The 16169-nt window shown below is 45.9% G+C and overlaps 1 protein-coding gene across 3 annotated transcripts in view; it reads right to left on the reverse strand.

Moving 5' to 3' along the window:
- Positions 1-16169, reverse strand: part of SPTLC3 (serine palmitoyltransferase long chain base subunit 3) — a 156746-nt gene that overhangs the window by 31913 nt on the left and 108664 nt on the right. For 2 of the 3 annotated variants that reach the window (XM_086335035.1, XM_086335036.1), the window contains exons 8-9: positions 11704-11923; positions 2821-2947 (exon numbers count right to left, since the gene is read on the reverse strand). In XM_086335035.1, coding sequence (XP_086191161.1) covers positions 2821-2947; positions 11704-11923 — 347 coding nt within the window. Of the gene's footprint in view, positions 1-2820; positions 2948-10494; positions 10640-11703; positions 11924-16169 lie in introns of those variants that run through there. The other variant, XM_086335037.1, reaches the window with a different exon arrangement.

Here is a 16169-nt window from a genome sequence, read left to right on the forward strand (position 1 = left end):
AGACATAGGCTAATTTTCAGAGTAAACTTTTTCTAGTTATTTGTCTTTAAAATAAGATCAATGGATAATTCTGGTCATCACAGTACAATTCATTTAACTTGCATTTTAGCTGAAGTCTCAAATAACTTTTTTTCATTAAGAAATCCATGCAGTCAAGAATATCATTAAGACGACTTTGCAAGAAGCCAGTGGTTCCAAACTAATTTTTTCACATAACCTGGTAGCTCATGTGGGGATGGAGACAGGTCTATTTTGAGTTTCAGTTTTAAAAGATTGAATAATATCTGCTTATTCATGTCCATATTCAGACCCATTAATTTACTACTACCACCTCCCCAAATTCAGGTGGGTCATGTGACTAGTTTTGGCCGATGGATGGTAAGCAAGATGATAAGCATTACTTCTAGGCTGATGCTCTTATTGGCTACCATGGTGACTGTGGAGGCCATGTGTTGAGACAGCCAAGCCTCAAGCCAGCAGAAGCCTGAGTCACTTCCATGAGGGGAAGTGGACAGAAAGTTGTCCAATTTGTGTTATATTTGATATTAGATCTATGCTACTAATACTACTAAGTCACTTCAGTCGTGTCCGACTCTGTGTGACCCCATAGACGGCAGCCCACCAGGCCCCGCCGTCCCTGGGATTCTCCAGGCAAGAATACTGGAGTGGGTTGCCATTTCCTCCTCCAATGCATGAAAGTGAAAAGTGAAAGTGAAGTCGCTCAGTCGTATCCGACTCTTAGCAACCCCATGGACTGCAGCCTACCAGGCTCCTCTGTCCATGGGATTTTCCAGGCAAGAGTACTGGAGTGGGTTGCCATTGCCTTCTCCGAATTAGATCTATGAGCAAGAGATAAACCTTGGTTCAGTTAAGTCACTGTGATTTTCCAGGCTTATTTGTTATACTGGCATAATTTAGCTTATCCTGACTAACCCAGGACCTGGACGGAAATCTAGTCTTACTTCATTCACTTCCATCATAAGAATCCTTCCTACAGCATCCCCGAGGTAGCACAAATACTTCTTGAACACTTCAGGAATAATACCAAGTCATCTAGCAAGCAATTATATAATGCTTACCATAGATAGAATTGTTTCAGTCATAATGAAATCTTGTATGTCTTATTTTATCTAATTCTCACAAAAACCTTAGCTTATCAATAGCCTTTCCATTTTGCAACTGGAGGAGCTGAAGCACAGAGAAGTAACTTAGAGTTGAACAGATCAATGAAGACACTTGCCTAAGTCCACACAGAAACTTAAGCAGTGTCCCAGGAATCAAGTCCCGGCAGCTGCTTTGAGTTCATCCCTTAAGCACTGCAGCATGCATAGACTGGAATCACATTTCCTTTTCACATAGACTATTCAGTAAGACATAGAATCATAAAAACCCCAAAGGCAAGGCTGGAAAGAACCGTGGAAGTCAGTCAATCATTACATTTTACATGGAGGAACAAAGTCACCTCAAATCCATTTTTTCTTTAGTGAAAAAGAAAAGTCTACCATTTCTTTTCAACCTAGCGACCTGCGGAGCCCTAGCGCTCAGCGGAAGGGCATCAGGGACCAGGGTAAGGGCTTCCCTGGAGACTCAGATGGTAATGAATCTGCCTTCATTGCAGGAGACTTGGTTTGATCTCTGGGTCGGGGAGATCCCCTGGAGAAGGGAATGGCTGCCCATGCCAGCATTCTTGCCCGGAGAATCCCATGGACAGAGGAGCTTGGCGGGCTATAGTCCACGGGGTTGCAAAGAGTCAGAAACAACTGAGCAACTAACACCTTTTCAAAGACGCTACGTTATCCATATCAGCCCTGTTCTAGTCCGTTTTATATAGTAGGTTTCTGGGTACAAAGTGTATGTGAATCAAGTATTTTGTGGCTTTAATAATATTAAACAATGATGGACCTCTTCATACTTTTACTGAAATAGTAGGCTCGCTCAGGACGTTGCACTAAGCACTGTAGGGTTTCACATCAGCTCAGAGGTGGGACAGGGCACACGGATGGTATAGCCCAGCGCGCAGTTCTGGGGCCAGGATAATTTGCTGCTTCTATAAACACACTCACTAGATTGCTTGACAGCAAGAACTCCCCTAGTCATCACTGTGCCCTATGGTGGTACACAGTAGAAGCTGTATAAACTATATCTTAAAGATAGAAGGTGAAGTCTAACAGCCCTTGATGAAAGCATATTTCAAAAAAAAAAAGAAAAAAAGAGTAAGCTCATTTGAGTCAAACGAGGTAGCACATCTTGGCCATGGAGACCCAACATCAGAGAAATGGCTGATCAATTATTGTTGTGAGTGTTTTCTCTGTATATACTTGAATGAGGAGTGGCGGATTCCTTCTCCCCAAACCCTGGTGAGTAATGATCGAAGAAATGAATTAATGAATGAATAGATGGGTGGGGGATTAAAAAAAGAATATTAAATTGACTAGTTCATTCTTAGGGAAACAAATGACCATCCCCAGAAAGCACAGGCAAACACACACCAGGCAGGCTTCATTTTAACACGACTAATTAAACAAAATCATCCACATTTGCTGATCACATGAAGAGGTAAGTTAGAAAGTGTTCATTGCTTTAAAAAAGCATTGCCCTGCTCACCCTTTCTGTGTGCTAATGGCTGTTCCAGTACATTTATGTACTCTGTACTACTACGCATTATGTACTATTAATGCACACATGGCTTAATTTACAAATTGGTTACATTAAGACAAAGCAGTATATTTGAGAAGGGGAGAGGTTGATGGGGCAGAAGGGAGGCAGAGAGGGGTCTAGGAAGGAATGAAAGGGAGCTGGGCTTGCTGCAGACCCTCTTACCTTCTGTGGTCCCATCTAGTCCCATGATGAGTTTCATTACTCTGATGATTTGCTCTGCTACCGGGGGGCTCATGGATGTGCCATAAGCAGCGCTATGGGAGTGAGTCCGTAAATAATCCACAAGGTCCTTTAACGAAGGAGGGAAATCCAAAAAGAAGGCAAATAAATCTGTGTTGGTGGACCCATCTCCACACATTACAGCAGAAGACATTTGATTCTTGAACGTGGTCTGATTTTCCAGGCGCATCACTAAGCTATTTGTTTTTTCTATCCATTCTTCTCAGCCTCTCCCTCAACAACATAGAAGGTATACAAAAATAGGAGCTCCCTTGGAGTTGAGATGTGTAAGGCATCTTCCCGACCCAGGGATCGAACCTGGGTCTCCTGCATTGCAGGCAGATTCTTCACATCTGAGCCACCAGGGAACCTCAAAACCAGATGTGTAAAGGAAAAACGGCCTCCTAGACATTTGTTTGGGTATCCAGGTCATGCGAGCAGTGGTTTAGTATGCAGGAGGGTACAAAGAATGATCTAGAATGTGTCTTTTTATTTTTGTCCTTGAGCGTAGTACATGAGCTTGTGCACAGGAAGAAGTAACGGCAGGGGAAGTAACAAGATATGCAGACTAATATACGCAGCGAGGCTACCAGAAGGCAGAGGAGAAAGAGGGGATGTGCTTCTTTGGAAGTAGACACGGGAAGCTCCACTGAGGCAGTGGGACTGCGTCTTGAAGAAAGACAAAGATATAAAGAAAAGTTCCAGTGTAAGGGTGCAGCAGAAGGGAGAGGAGAGATTGACCCAACGTGGAGATAAGGACAAAATAAACTCCAGTGTGCCGTGGGCTGGAGAGAACCACTGGGATTTTTGCACCGCAGTCTTAGGAGCACTGGCTGGCTGCAGGATGCTGGTCCCTACGGTGGTAGAAATGGTTCTCCACCTGCACGCCTGATCAGCCTGAACCTGAGGTCGGCGTAAGCATGCCAAGAGCCTGAAGGAGCTCCAATCACCTCCTTCTACAGCGGTGTGGTTAGGGGAGGCTGAGCGCTGGTGCCCGGGGACACTCAGCCCGGCTGGGAAGACATCCTCCTGGCTCACAGCCCAGGACCCTCGGGGTGCCCTTCAGAAATGCCAGTGTGCTCAGGATGGCTCTGAGTGAGCAGTGGGGTCCATGAAGCGGCGGTCACTTATCTTCCAGGATCATGAGACAGCTTAGAACCCCACTTCGGTGTCTTCTCAGTCACTGCCTGGAAGGTGACCTGGGGGGAGCTCTGCTTTGAGCGGGCCGTGTCCTCCTGACCCCCCTGCACTGGCCACATCCACGCCCACCTCTGTGCTTGGCACCATGCCCACCTGTCACTTTTCCCTCTCAGGGTGGGTGTCCTGGTAGCTCACAGCCATGCGTCCTTACCCAAGCATTTTAAGTGTACATTGTTTATCTTCCTATGAGCTAGTAACTAAAGTTATTAATGGCGTAAGTAAAGTACCTGAAGTCACTATACACTTTCCTAAACGTTCCCGCAGTAGGCAGTGGCTTGGCTCCCTGGCAGCTGGTGGTGTGATACGTCTGCCTGACCCCCTGGGGGACCAGGTAGCTCCAGTCCACCTGCCCTGCTCCCTTCGGAATGTCTTTTGTCTGCAGTCCCCTCTCCAGCACTCCTGCTCCCCTGACTTTCTTTCCCCTGCGTTTCACACTCTTGACATCCTGATTTTTTGTGTCTTCTTCCCTCTCCATCGTTCTACTCTGGTTTCCTCTTTAGGTCTTTTAATTTTAGACTCTCCATTCCAGTTTTTTTTTTTTTCCTCTCTATTTTTTCCTCTCTATTTCCTCCCTTCTTTCCTTCCCCCCCACCTCCCTTCCTTCCCTTCTCCCCACCTTTCTGTGCCCATTCCCACCCCCCCCCCCACCCCGCCTCCACGCTCCTTCTATCTTTCTTTCCAGCAAGTCTGTACAAGGAGATGCTCTGGACTATGCTCCACGTGCAGGAACCTGAGAAGAAGAGGAGGACAGAAAGCCTAGTCCCCAGCAGCCATTCTCCACTTGCACTAAAATCAAAATTAAGTTTTCTGTTTGTTCTTTTGTTTAGTGAATCTTATAAGCGTTTTCATCATCTGATGGAGGTAGTATCCGTCACTGACCACATGGTGTCCAAGAAGTTCACTTTGGAGCATGGAGGATGCGGGGGAGCATCAGGGAGAAAGAGGTGGTCATTTTCCAGAGGAGCTGCAGCCAGGCTGTTCTTCATGCTCCTCTATGAGCAGAAGCAGGGGTTTTCTTTCTCTACTGAAAGCTGGTACCTCCCAGCAGGATGCTGGGTGGGATGCAGGAAAAGGGATGATGTGGGCTCCTGTGGTCCAGGAAGGAGAGTTTTGAGGAGGTGACTTGGCCTTAGAGGATGAGTAGATTTGGATAGTTGCAGATGAGGGGAGAGGCATGGACATGGGCTAAAATTAGGGATAAAGATGGTATGTTAATCGGCACAGGATGGAGGAGCCAAATGAAGGCAGATGGAAAAGCTAGTGCCTCCAAGAAAGGTAATGAGGGGTTGTTCCCTCCAGGGCAGGTCTGACCTCAGAGTTACGAGATAGGCTCTGGAGCCTGGATCACTTAGGTTCAAATCCTGGCTCTGCCACTTGCTGATATGAGACCATGGGCAAATTACTAAGCTTCTCTGTGCCTTAGTTTTCTTCTCTGAGAAATGGGACAACAGTTATACTTTTTTCAGAGTCATTATGAGGATTAGAGCTAACATATACATGGTGCTTAGAAAAGCATCTGCTGCATAGTGAGTATCTGGTGCTGTTGGTGGCTATTGTTAATGGATGGCCAGCTCGGAGACTCTGAACACTTGGAGCATGAGGTGGGAGGAGGGGGCAAAAACCAGATACTTGGTGTGTCTTTATCCCAGCCTCCTCGTCCAGCAGAGGGTCATGCTGTATGCTTATGCCTCCACACATTGGTAGATCTGGGCATCAAAGATTTGCACCCCAACACTTCTCCCATCCTTATTGGGTGGTAACAGTGAGAGTGCAAAGAAAGGAAAAGAGGCATTTCAAAGAAGGGAGAATCTAGACCTGATGAAACAGTGCTTCACTACAGAGATGGATAGACCCAAAGCCGATATCCATGGGCTGCTTGAGGCTCCATTGTAAGAATTTTAAATGTATTTCACATGCATAATTACCTACAGTAACTCATTTTAGCTTCTCAGTAGCGCTATAAGTTAGGTACTATTTTGATCTCTACTTTATAGGTGGGGTCACTGTGTTAAGGAACAGATCAGAACATTATCCCACCAAAAAGTGGCTCGATAACAAGGATTTGTACCCAAAGAGTCTGGCTCTAGAGTTCCCCCTTCTCCCACCCTTTAGTATCAGATTATATTACTTCTTCAGAGCAGAGGAGCTGGCTTGGTACGGTGATGGGGAGGCCCTGGGGAGTGCAGAGAAGACTGTTCATCGCTACTCATGTGGTGTTTCCCCTAATCACAGAGACTGCACCCTGGGGGGAGGTGAGGAAGGGGAGAATTTCTAATACACACACCTGTTCACAGTTCTAAACCATGGATTGAATTGTATCAGTCTCAAAATGTGTCCTGTATATTCCTCTTATTTCTCCAAAGAGACTGGGACCTCCTTGAGAGTAGCAAACAGAGTTACAGACTTTATTATATACTCTCTTAAAATCTGTAGTGGTGAGTACGTTGCAGGGGTCTGGTAGATACTGATGGTCTAATGGAAATCAGAAGGGTTTTAGGGACCAAGGAAGGATGCTGAGGGTCCCTGAGGTTCAGTCAGGGGGTACAAAGCTGTATTCTTAGGAACTAGTCTAGCAATATTCTCTTAGCTTTGGCGCATCACTGACAAAGATCAAAGAAGTGAAACAAAGCTGGCTTTGCCTCCTAAAGGTGCGTCCTCAGTCCTCAATTTCCCTCACGAGTTGAGAAATTTCACAAAACCAAGGTCACGTGCATCCTAAGTTTGAGTAAGTGCCTCATCGGCACAGTATCACTTACTTTTAAGAGAAAGACCATCTTGTCCACAATCTTATTTCTTTCAGACTGAGTCTACTTTCTCAGAGTCTGAGTGTGTGGATGGAAGTTAGCTTGCTTGTGTTCTTCAGAGAGGGGAGCTCCCGGGGGCACCTCAGCAGAGCATCTTCAGGGCAGCCTTGGCTCCTGGTTTCCGATTTGCTCCTATCACTCGCCCACTGGATGCCATGAGCCCTGAATGAAGAGTTGGCTTCGGTCCTAGGCAAGGAGAGTCTGGGCTGTGTTTTCCCTCAGGGAGGGTTAGAGGTCTTCTCAGACTGAGATTTCCAAGACCATTAGGAAGTACAAAACCCTGAACCTGGAGTTCAAGGACAAGAGTGGCTTTTCTGAGGAAGTCGGACAGGAGGCTCTTAGGGTAAACATCTTGGCATTCATTCCATGACCCCCATCTCCTTCAAAGGGCTGTTAATTCCAGCCAGGGCTGAGCATGCAGAGCAGAGCTGGCTTCCGCCTTTGGTGCCAGGCTTCTGGGCTAATGTTCACACCAAACTCAGCTGCTCTCCCTCGGCCCCTCCTCCAGAATCCCAGCCCTGCACCCTATCAGCCCTGAGGGTCACCTTTGCTGCATTCAGTTGCAAATCTCTGGTCTCATGGAGGCTGTGAAAGCCCGTGGTCAGCTCCAGGCATGCAAGAGGACACGGGATCTGTGCCTGAGAGAAATCTGGACCCCAGAAGCTGGGGTCTGTGCTGTTGACCCCATCTCCTCAGCAACTGGGTCAATGCAAATTAAAAAAATAAGGAAACCAGCCCCATCAGCTCAGGCTTTCTTCAAAGAAGAAGGGAGGGAGCTCTGACAGGTGGAGAGAAGTACCTGACATTTCACCTGAAGTTCTTGAAAGGATAGAAAGCTTCAGTGTGGGTTGTTCATGGCTCAGCTACAGCAGCTCCGAATTCACAGTGGGCAAAACAGTGAAACCCAGCTGGCTCTTGAGAGACAGTTTTAGCAGTTTCCCTGGGGTCAGGAGAGTTGGTTGGCCCAAGGCAGACATGAATTTCTAGGACATTTTGTTACTGGAAGGCTGGGATGAAGACAAAATCTCTACTCTCTGAGGTTGTATCTTAGCACCAAAGCAATTTTTCTCTTGTGTGTTTCCAAATATTTTTTCTTCTGTGACACATCTGGTTGCTAATGCATGCACTTCTGACCTTGACCTGCTCCATAAAGATTTCTGGAGCCTCCTAGAAACTGTTATTAAGATTACAGTCCCTGCACATTGACATTTAAAAAGAGAGTTAAGACCCAGAGAGTTTTATCGTTTTCTAGATTTTGGGACCCAAGTGATTATTTCACCTCTCAAGATTTACTAGGAAGCCCAGGAACATAGTGAACTTGAAATTATCAATAATTCAGAAAAATGTAAAGTCCTAGTGTGTACACTTTAACTTGTTTATGGTTAGTTTTGTTGCCTTTGTAGAATTTAATATCTAGAATGTTGGATATTTTGTAATACTTCCTCGAATTGAGATATCTATTTAAAAATATTCAGAAAAACGTATGTAACATGAAACTCTGAAAACTGAATTCGAATTATTTAAACAGATACTAGAAAGATTTTTTTCCCAAAGATTTTCAGCATTTGCCCAATCCTATGTCCTATCAATTAAAAAACAAATTCAAAGTGAAAATTCTTCACAAAATTCTTCAAAGTCCAGAGGAATTAAAATCCATGATTTAAATGGAAACTATACATAATTTAAAATTAACATAATTTAACAAGTTAAAGGCACAGAGGAGCAGATACTAAGTACGATTAACTCATGAGCTCATTAGGCTGGAAGGAAACCAGCCTGTGACCTGCATTTGTCACAGGCTCACCAAAATGACTCCAGGCAGGTGTTTTTATCTGTACTGTGCTGTGCTTAGTCGGGTAAGACTCTTTGGGACAGGCTCCTCTGTCCATGGGATTCTCCAGGCCAGAATACTGGAGTGGGTAGCCTTTTCCGTCTCCAGGGGATCGTCCCAACCCAGGGATCGAACCCAGGTCTCCCACATTGCAGGCGGATTCTTTACCGTCAGAGCCACCAGGGAATCCCAAGAATACTGGAGTAGGGTAGCCTATCCCATCTCCAGGGGATCTTCCCGACCCAGGACTCAAACTGGGACCTGCTGCGTTGCAGGTGAATTCTTTACCGGACTGAATTTTAAACCATCAGGGAACAACACGAGACACTCTCTCTGCTGTTGCTGCTGCTGAGTCGCTTCAGTCGTGTCCGACTCTGTACGACCCCATAGACGTCAGCCCACGAAGCTCCCCCGTCACTGGGATTCTCCAGGCAAGAACACTGGAGTGGGTTGCCATTTCAGGCCTCATATCCTGCTCACCCTCCACGCCTTGAAAACTGCCCGGTGTTTTCTTGGTTTTTCATCTTCCCAGTTCAGGGCTAATAGGTCTCTGCCAAACACTCTCTAATTCTCGCTGCCACCTAGTGGTAAATTCAGAGACTGCAGTGTAAAATAGAGGGAGAAGGGGGAAGGAGCGGGATGAGACATCCTTCTGGTTTCAAGTATGCCAAGAAGCTGTTTTTTAAAGAACAAAAAATGATCCACATATTTTTCTTCTTCCTGATTAAGGCAAATACTAAATATTAATGATTTTTACAATGGTTCCTTATCTACCGCAGATCAACAGAAGGTAGGTAGGCAAGAGCAAATACACTTTAAAAACAGCCCGCCTGCCTTCAGGATGGGGAGTACGTGAGAGAGTGTACTGAGCTGGGCGTGAACTGGCAATCGGGAGCCTCTGTTTCCAGCGGGTAACCACATGCAGGAACTCTAAGGGGGAACATGATGACAGCTGCCGAACTTGACAGCATTTCAAGGATCCGCTCACTTCAGTTTATTCAGGTTCCCTCGGCTCAGGAAACAGAGTTACGCTTGGTGAAAAATCTTGTAGCTCAGAACTGCTGCTAAAGTCATCACAAAACTGCAAGCTCACAAAACGAAGTAGCCTGGGCGAGGGCTCACCTACATTTAGGACCCTCTGACCCCATGGGAGCCTGGTGGGCTGCCGTCTCTGGGGTCGCACAGAGTCAGACATGACTGAAGCGACTTAGCAGCAGCAGCAGACCCCATGGCTTCGACAGTCGAGGAAGGGAACGTCGAGCCTCGCGCTAGACTTTAGCTGAATTCTGTAAGATCCTGGGCATTCCCTATGTTTTCAGTACCCCTCGATGAATTCCCGCAGGCCTGTGGAAGGAGGCTGAACAGCAGTGCTTTGAGCTCAGATGAAAGTGGCGCTTTTTGAAGGGCGAAGGTCACGGGGAGCTCTGAACATTTTTAGCGTTTGTGCCGCGTCTCATGGCAGGGTGGGTTGCGCGCAGTAAAATCTGCCGTTTTAAATCATGGGCTTTCCGCACCCGGACTGTGTTCAGCTGTCCTCCCTGGTTTGTCTAGCTGGTTTACCAGGAGTCTGAGCTCCTATTCCTGTTGGTGACAGTGAGGAGGAATCGGGAGTTTTAGAGAAGCCACAGGCCATCTGCATACACTGCTGTGCCCTCCCCGGGGGAGCCAACGCCAGTCCCTCTGGGGCAGGTGTACAGCTGGAGGAGAGAACCATCAGGGCTCTGGTGAAACTGTTGTATGATGGAGCAGAGAACTGGCTTTTTGAGCCCTGAAAGTCAGGTTTTAATATTTCATTTTCTTCCTCTCGTCTTCTTCCCTCTTCTTTTAAAAGCTTTTCAAAAATTTGTTTCATTTTGGTGACCTCCTGGGTGATGTTGGCAGTGGAATGACAGGGATAACACTTAGTCTAATTCCATCAGCTCAGAATCTTCAGTCACACAAATAAGATATGAGAGGATGACAAGATTAGACTCATGGCTTATCCAAGACTGTGGGAGAGAATTACTTGGCAGAGAAAAATCTCTTATGGACCTAGAGACTGTCATACAGAGTGAAAGAAGTCAGAAAGAGAAAAACAAATATTGCATAATCTCTTATATGTGGAATCTAGGGAAAAGGTACAGATGAACTTATTTGCAAAGCAGAAATAGAGACACAGATGAGAGAACAAACATGTGGATACCAAGGCGGGCAAAGGTGGGTGGAATGAATTGGGGAATTGGGATTGGCATATATACATTCTTGATACTATTAATATGTATTAAGTAGATAACCAATGAGAACACACCGGGTAGCACAGGGAATTCTACTCGGTGCTCTGTGATGACCTAAATGGGATGGGAATCCAAAAGAGAGGGGGTATTTGTGTCCGTATGGCTGATTCACTTTGCCTTGCAGCAGAAACTAACACAACATGGCAAAGCAACTACATTTCAATAAAATATATAAAAAAGATCTCCAATCTTGCCACTGTTTTGTTAAAACTCTGAAAACCCACATGTTGTCGCAGAGGGTCAGTGTCTTCAACATCTGACCTCTGCCGCTGTTCCTACCAGCCACCTTAGGTTTTTCCCAAACTACTTACAGTTCTGCAGCATCACTTCTGTGGCTTGGTAAACAGCATTCTCTTTTTGAAATATGACCCACACACCCCCTCGTCACCCTTGGGCTACAAGACTGACAGTCTTTCTGAGACTTCTGAGTCTTTCTTCTAAGTCTTTCTCTCCTTTGCACTGTCTTTGCCTATGTACACAGCCAGAGTTGTCGTTTCAGGATCACAGGATTATTCATCACAAGAACCTCTGCACTATCAGAGAATGAGCTCCTTGACCTTCTGGGCCTCCCATGCCTGTGAACCCATGCTGCCCAGGCCGCCTTAATCAGTCAGGTGTGCTAAACTGAACTGAAGCCCTCAGGGAAACCAGAGGACCCCCAAGACTGCATTCCCAGGGCATTCAGGTTTTAAATAGATGCAAGGAATCTGTCTCTTACCTTCCTTCCAGCTATGTAACCTCCTGCGGCTCCAAAGCTTTTGGTGAATGTGCCCATATATACATCAATATCTCTGGGGTCTAGTCCAAAGAACTCCACCACACCCCGGCCGGTGGGGCCCACGGACCCAATACTGTGAGCTTCATCCATGTAGAGATAAGCCTTGTATTTCTTCTTCAGAGCCACGATATCGGGCAGATGCACGATGGAACCTTCCATGCTAGGGCAAAAGAACAAATGCTTGTCAGCAGTGAGCATCCGCCAGGGAGGCTCTGTGTCACTCTCCCTTTCTGCCCTGATACCAAACAGGGATAACTGGGCAAATTTTATTTGGTGGAGACGTGCTCTCAATCTTGTACGGCTGCTCTGGTTTCGTTTCACTGGGGGGAAATTAATATACAGTCAATGGATTTAAGTGCTTTGAGTTGTTAAAGCTAATTCCCAAGTAAATACTTAGCTCACTGTGCTATTAATTAGCTTATTTGTAAAGTCAACTAGCATAACTAGACTGATCAGACTGGATTCCAGGTATTTTGATAATTTTAATTACATTGCTCTATGTCAATGCATCTATATCAGCCTGCTACTGTCTATTTGGCCAGGCTTCCCAGGCTATGCTCGTGGTAAAGAACCCACCTGCCAATATAGGAGACATTAAGAGACGCGGATTAAAGCTTTCCTGTGGCTCAGACAGTAAAGAATCTATCGGCAATGTGGGTTTGATCCTTGAGTTGGGAAGATCCCCTGGAGAAGGGCATGGCAACCCACTCCAGTATTCTTGCCTGCAGAATCCCATGGACAGAGGAGACTGATGGGCTACAGTCCATGGGGTTGCAGAGTCGGACACTACTGAGCGACTGACACTTTCAAGAGACATGCATTAGATCCCTGGCCAGAACCCCCTCCAGCATTCTTGCCTGGAGAATCCCATGATCAGAGAAGCCTGGCGAGCTACAGTCCATAGAGTCTCAAAGAGTCGGACACGACTGAAGTGACTTAGCAGCACGTCTGACCTAAACTCAGTGCTTGACTTGCTGAATATTAAAGGAAGGAAGTAAAAACACACAAAAGGGACTTCCCTGACAGCATGGTGGATGAGAATCCCAGCTGCTAATGCAGCGAACACAGGTTCGATCCCAGGCCTGGGAAGATTTCACGTGCTCCAGAGCAACAACACCCCTGTGCCACAACTGCTGAGCCTGTTCTGCAATTCCTGAAGCCTCTGCTCTGCAACAAGAGACGCTACCTCAATGAAGCCTGTGCATCTCAACAAGCAGTAATCCCCACTTGCCCATGAGAGAAAGCCCGTGAAAAGCAGTGAAGACCTAGCGCAGCCATAAATAAATTAAAAAAATTATTTTTAAAAGAGAAGATCAGCACCGAAGTTACAGGGAAAGGCACTTCTGCCTAATATAAGGAACAACAAACAAACAAATAAAAAACACACAGAAGAACTTGAAGACATCATTACCAGGGAAGTCTCTTAAGAGATCACAGTGTTCATTAAAGCACAGGAGAAAGGCCTTAGGCTCTCCTGTTGAGTCCTTACTGAACCTGAAGGCTTATTTGAGGTGTCTGCTGGTATCCCCTCTCTTCCTTTAGGGCAATGCTTCTCACTTGTGTGAGCATCAGAATCCTTTGAATGCTTTATTACATTCGAATGGTTTGTTACAAGGCAGGTTTCTGGGCCCCACCCAGAGTTTCCAGTGGGGGTCTGGGGTGGGTTGAGAACTTGGGTTTCTATCAAGGTTCCGAGAGATTCCAGGATTTCTGGCTGCAGACAACACTTGAGAACCACTGCTATAGATTAACTTTTGTTTTAGCCCTAAGTGCTTAATTTTTCACAGCAGTTTGCAATTTGGTAAATTTCCTTGGGGTTTTAAATTGCAAAATCACTTTAAGTTCTCCAGCAAAGGGAAAGACAGGAGGCAAATAAGCAAGTAAAATGAGCATTCGTATATACATGGCACCTCTGGAACCCAATGGATTTAAAAGAACTTCTGTCTTCAGTCAGTTCTCAGGACATCTTGTGAGCTGTGTTTTCCCACACAGTTTTGACTGCGCCGTCAGCTAAGCTCTATGAAAACACACAGACTCACACTCTCACCCCCATGAAGGAGCTTGTCAAACAATTCAAGGAACCCATCAGTTTAGTTCAAGAACTAGTCAACTGATGCAAACAGAGACTTGACCGTCTCTTCTTCTTAGTTTATTTATTAAATTTAATGTATTAAGAAAATAGCTTAAGTGTTAGGTCCATTCAGTCAAAACAGTCCAGCTGTTGGGTAGTCACCTAGACCAATGGGGAGTGGATGATCTTTTTAAAAGAATCATCTATACATGTGTTCCCCATCCTGAACCCTCCTCCCTCCTCCCTCCTCCCTCCCCATACCATCCCTCTGGGTCATTTTGATATTTGGCAAAACTAATACAATTATGTAAAGTTTAAAAAAAAAAAAAAAAAGAAAGAAATAGAAAAAAAAACAAAAAAAAAATAAAAGAATCATCTATTATTTATTTAACTTTGGCTCTGCTGGGTCTTCATTGCCGCACGGGCTTTTCTCTAGTTGCGATTCACGGAGGTGGCTCCTGTTGTGCAGCGCGGGCTCCAGGCCTTGACAGCGGCGGTACTTGTGGCACCTGGGCTCAGTTGTTGCGGCTCCCAGGCTCAGTAGTTGGGGTGCACGGGCTTAGTTGCTCTGTGGCGTGTCGGATCTTCTGGGATCAAGGATTGAGCCCAAGGCTCCTGCGTCGGCAGGCAGATTCTTTACCACTGAGCCACCAGGGAAGCCCCACTTTTTTTTTTTTTTAAATGGATTTTATTTTTCAGAGCAGTTTTGAGTTCACGGCAAAACTGAGCAGAGGGTATAGAGTTTTCCCATATGCTGTCTGCATCACACAGGCATAAGCTCCCCCCTTGTCAACAATACCTACCAAAGTGGTGCATTTCTTTCAGCCAGTTGACCGCCACCGGCAAGTCACCATCTAAAGCCCGCAGTTTATACTAGAGTTCACCCTTGGCATTGTTCGTGAAACTGAGCAGGGCCTTGTGGGGCTCCTGGGCACAAAAGCCTTTCTGTCCCCTGTTTCTTGTTTCTAGGGAATAGGCTTCAGCCTTCATAACTTTTCCTGAGTTCCAAAGTGTTAGCCACTCGGTCGTGTCTGACTTGTGACCCCATGGACTGTAGCCTGCCAAGCTGCTGTGTCCATGGGATTCTCCAGGCCAGAATACTGGAGTGGGTTGCCACGCCCTTCTCCAGGGGATCTTCCCGACCCAGGGAACAAACCCAGATCTCCTGTGTTGCAGGCAGATTCTTTACCATCTGAGCCACCAGGGAGCCCATAAGCTGCTAATCAGGGAAGGGACGGGGTGCAGGGAAGAGCAGTCAAGAGACAACAGAGCAGCCTTGGGGCTGGGTTCTGGTTCTGCCTCAAGGGACACACACAGTGTCTTTGAGCTCTTCTGCAGAATTAAAACCCCCAGGTGGAGGATGTTAAATACTTGATGACACATTCTTCATTCCCGAGGTCACAGAGTGATGCCCTCATCAGGAGACCACCTGAGGCCAGAATACAGGCCCTGCACACACACCCTGACCCCCAGAACCCTGCCTTGGAACCACTGCTGTAAAACTCCTCACCAAATCCCCCCAGGTTGGGACCCACAGTTTTAAGGGCATTATCCCCTTGCGTCCCACTTTGCCTGGCAAAGCAATAGAGCTATTCCTTTCTACTCCATCCAAAACTCTGTCTCTGAGATTCAATTTAGCAGCAGTGCACAGGGGCTGAGTTTCATCATCATACACTCTATGGGTTTGGACCAATGCATAATGATGTGTACCTGTCATTATAATACATACTACTTTTTTTTTTTTTGCCCTAAAATATCTGCTGTGCTTCACCTGTTTATCCATCTCTCCACCCAACTGCTGGCATCCAGGGATCTTTTAGCTGTTTTCATAGTTCTGCCTTTTCCAGAACATTATATAGCTGGAATCATACGCTATGTGATGTTTTCAGATTGGCTTCTTTCAGTTAGTAAAATGCATTTAGATTTTCTCTGTGTCTTTTCATGACTATAGCTCATTTCTTTTTAGTGCTACAATTCCACTGTCTGAATGCACCACCAGTTTTGCTGATTGAAAGACACTTTGGTTGCTTCCAAGTTTTGGCGATTATACATAAAGATGCTACAAACATCTGTGTGCAGGGTTTTGAGAGAACAGAAGTTTTCAGCTCCTTTGGGTAAATACCAAGGAGCAAGATTGCTGGATTTTATGGTAAGAGTATGTTGGTAAGAAACCACAAAACTGCCATCTAAAGTGACGGGACCACTTTGCATTCCCACCACCAGTGAGTGGGAGCTCTGGGTTCCTGCATATTCTCACCAGCACTTACTGTTGTCAGTGTTCCAGATTTCAGCCTTCTAATAGGTGTAGTGGTATCTCATTGTTTTAATTTGCATT

The sequence above is a fragment of the Bos grunniens genome, chromosome 13, assembly GCF_055505025.1.
Source record: "Bos grunniens cultivar Pamir isolate PY7600 chromosome 13, Bosgru_T2T1.0, whole genome shotgun sequence".
NCBI lineage: Eukaryota > Metazoa > Chordata > Mammalia > Artiodactyla > Bovidae > Bos > Bos grunniens.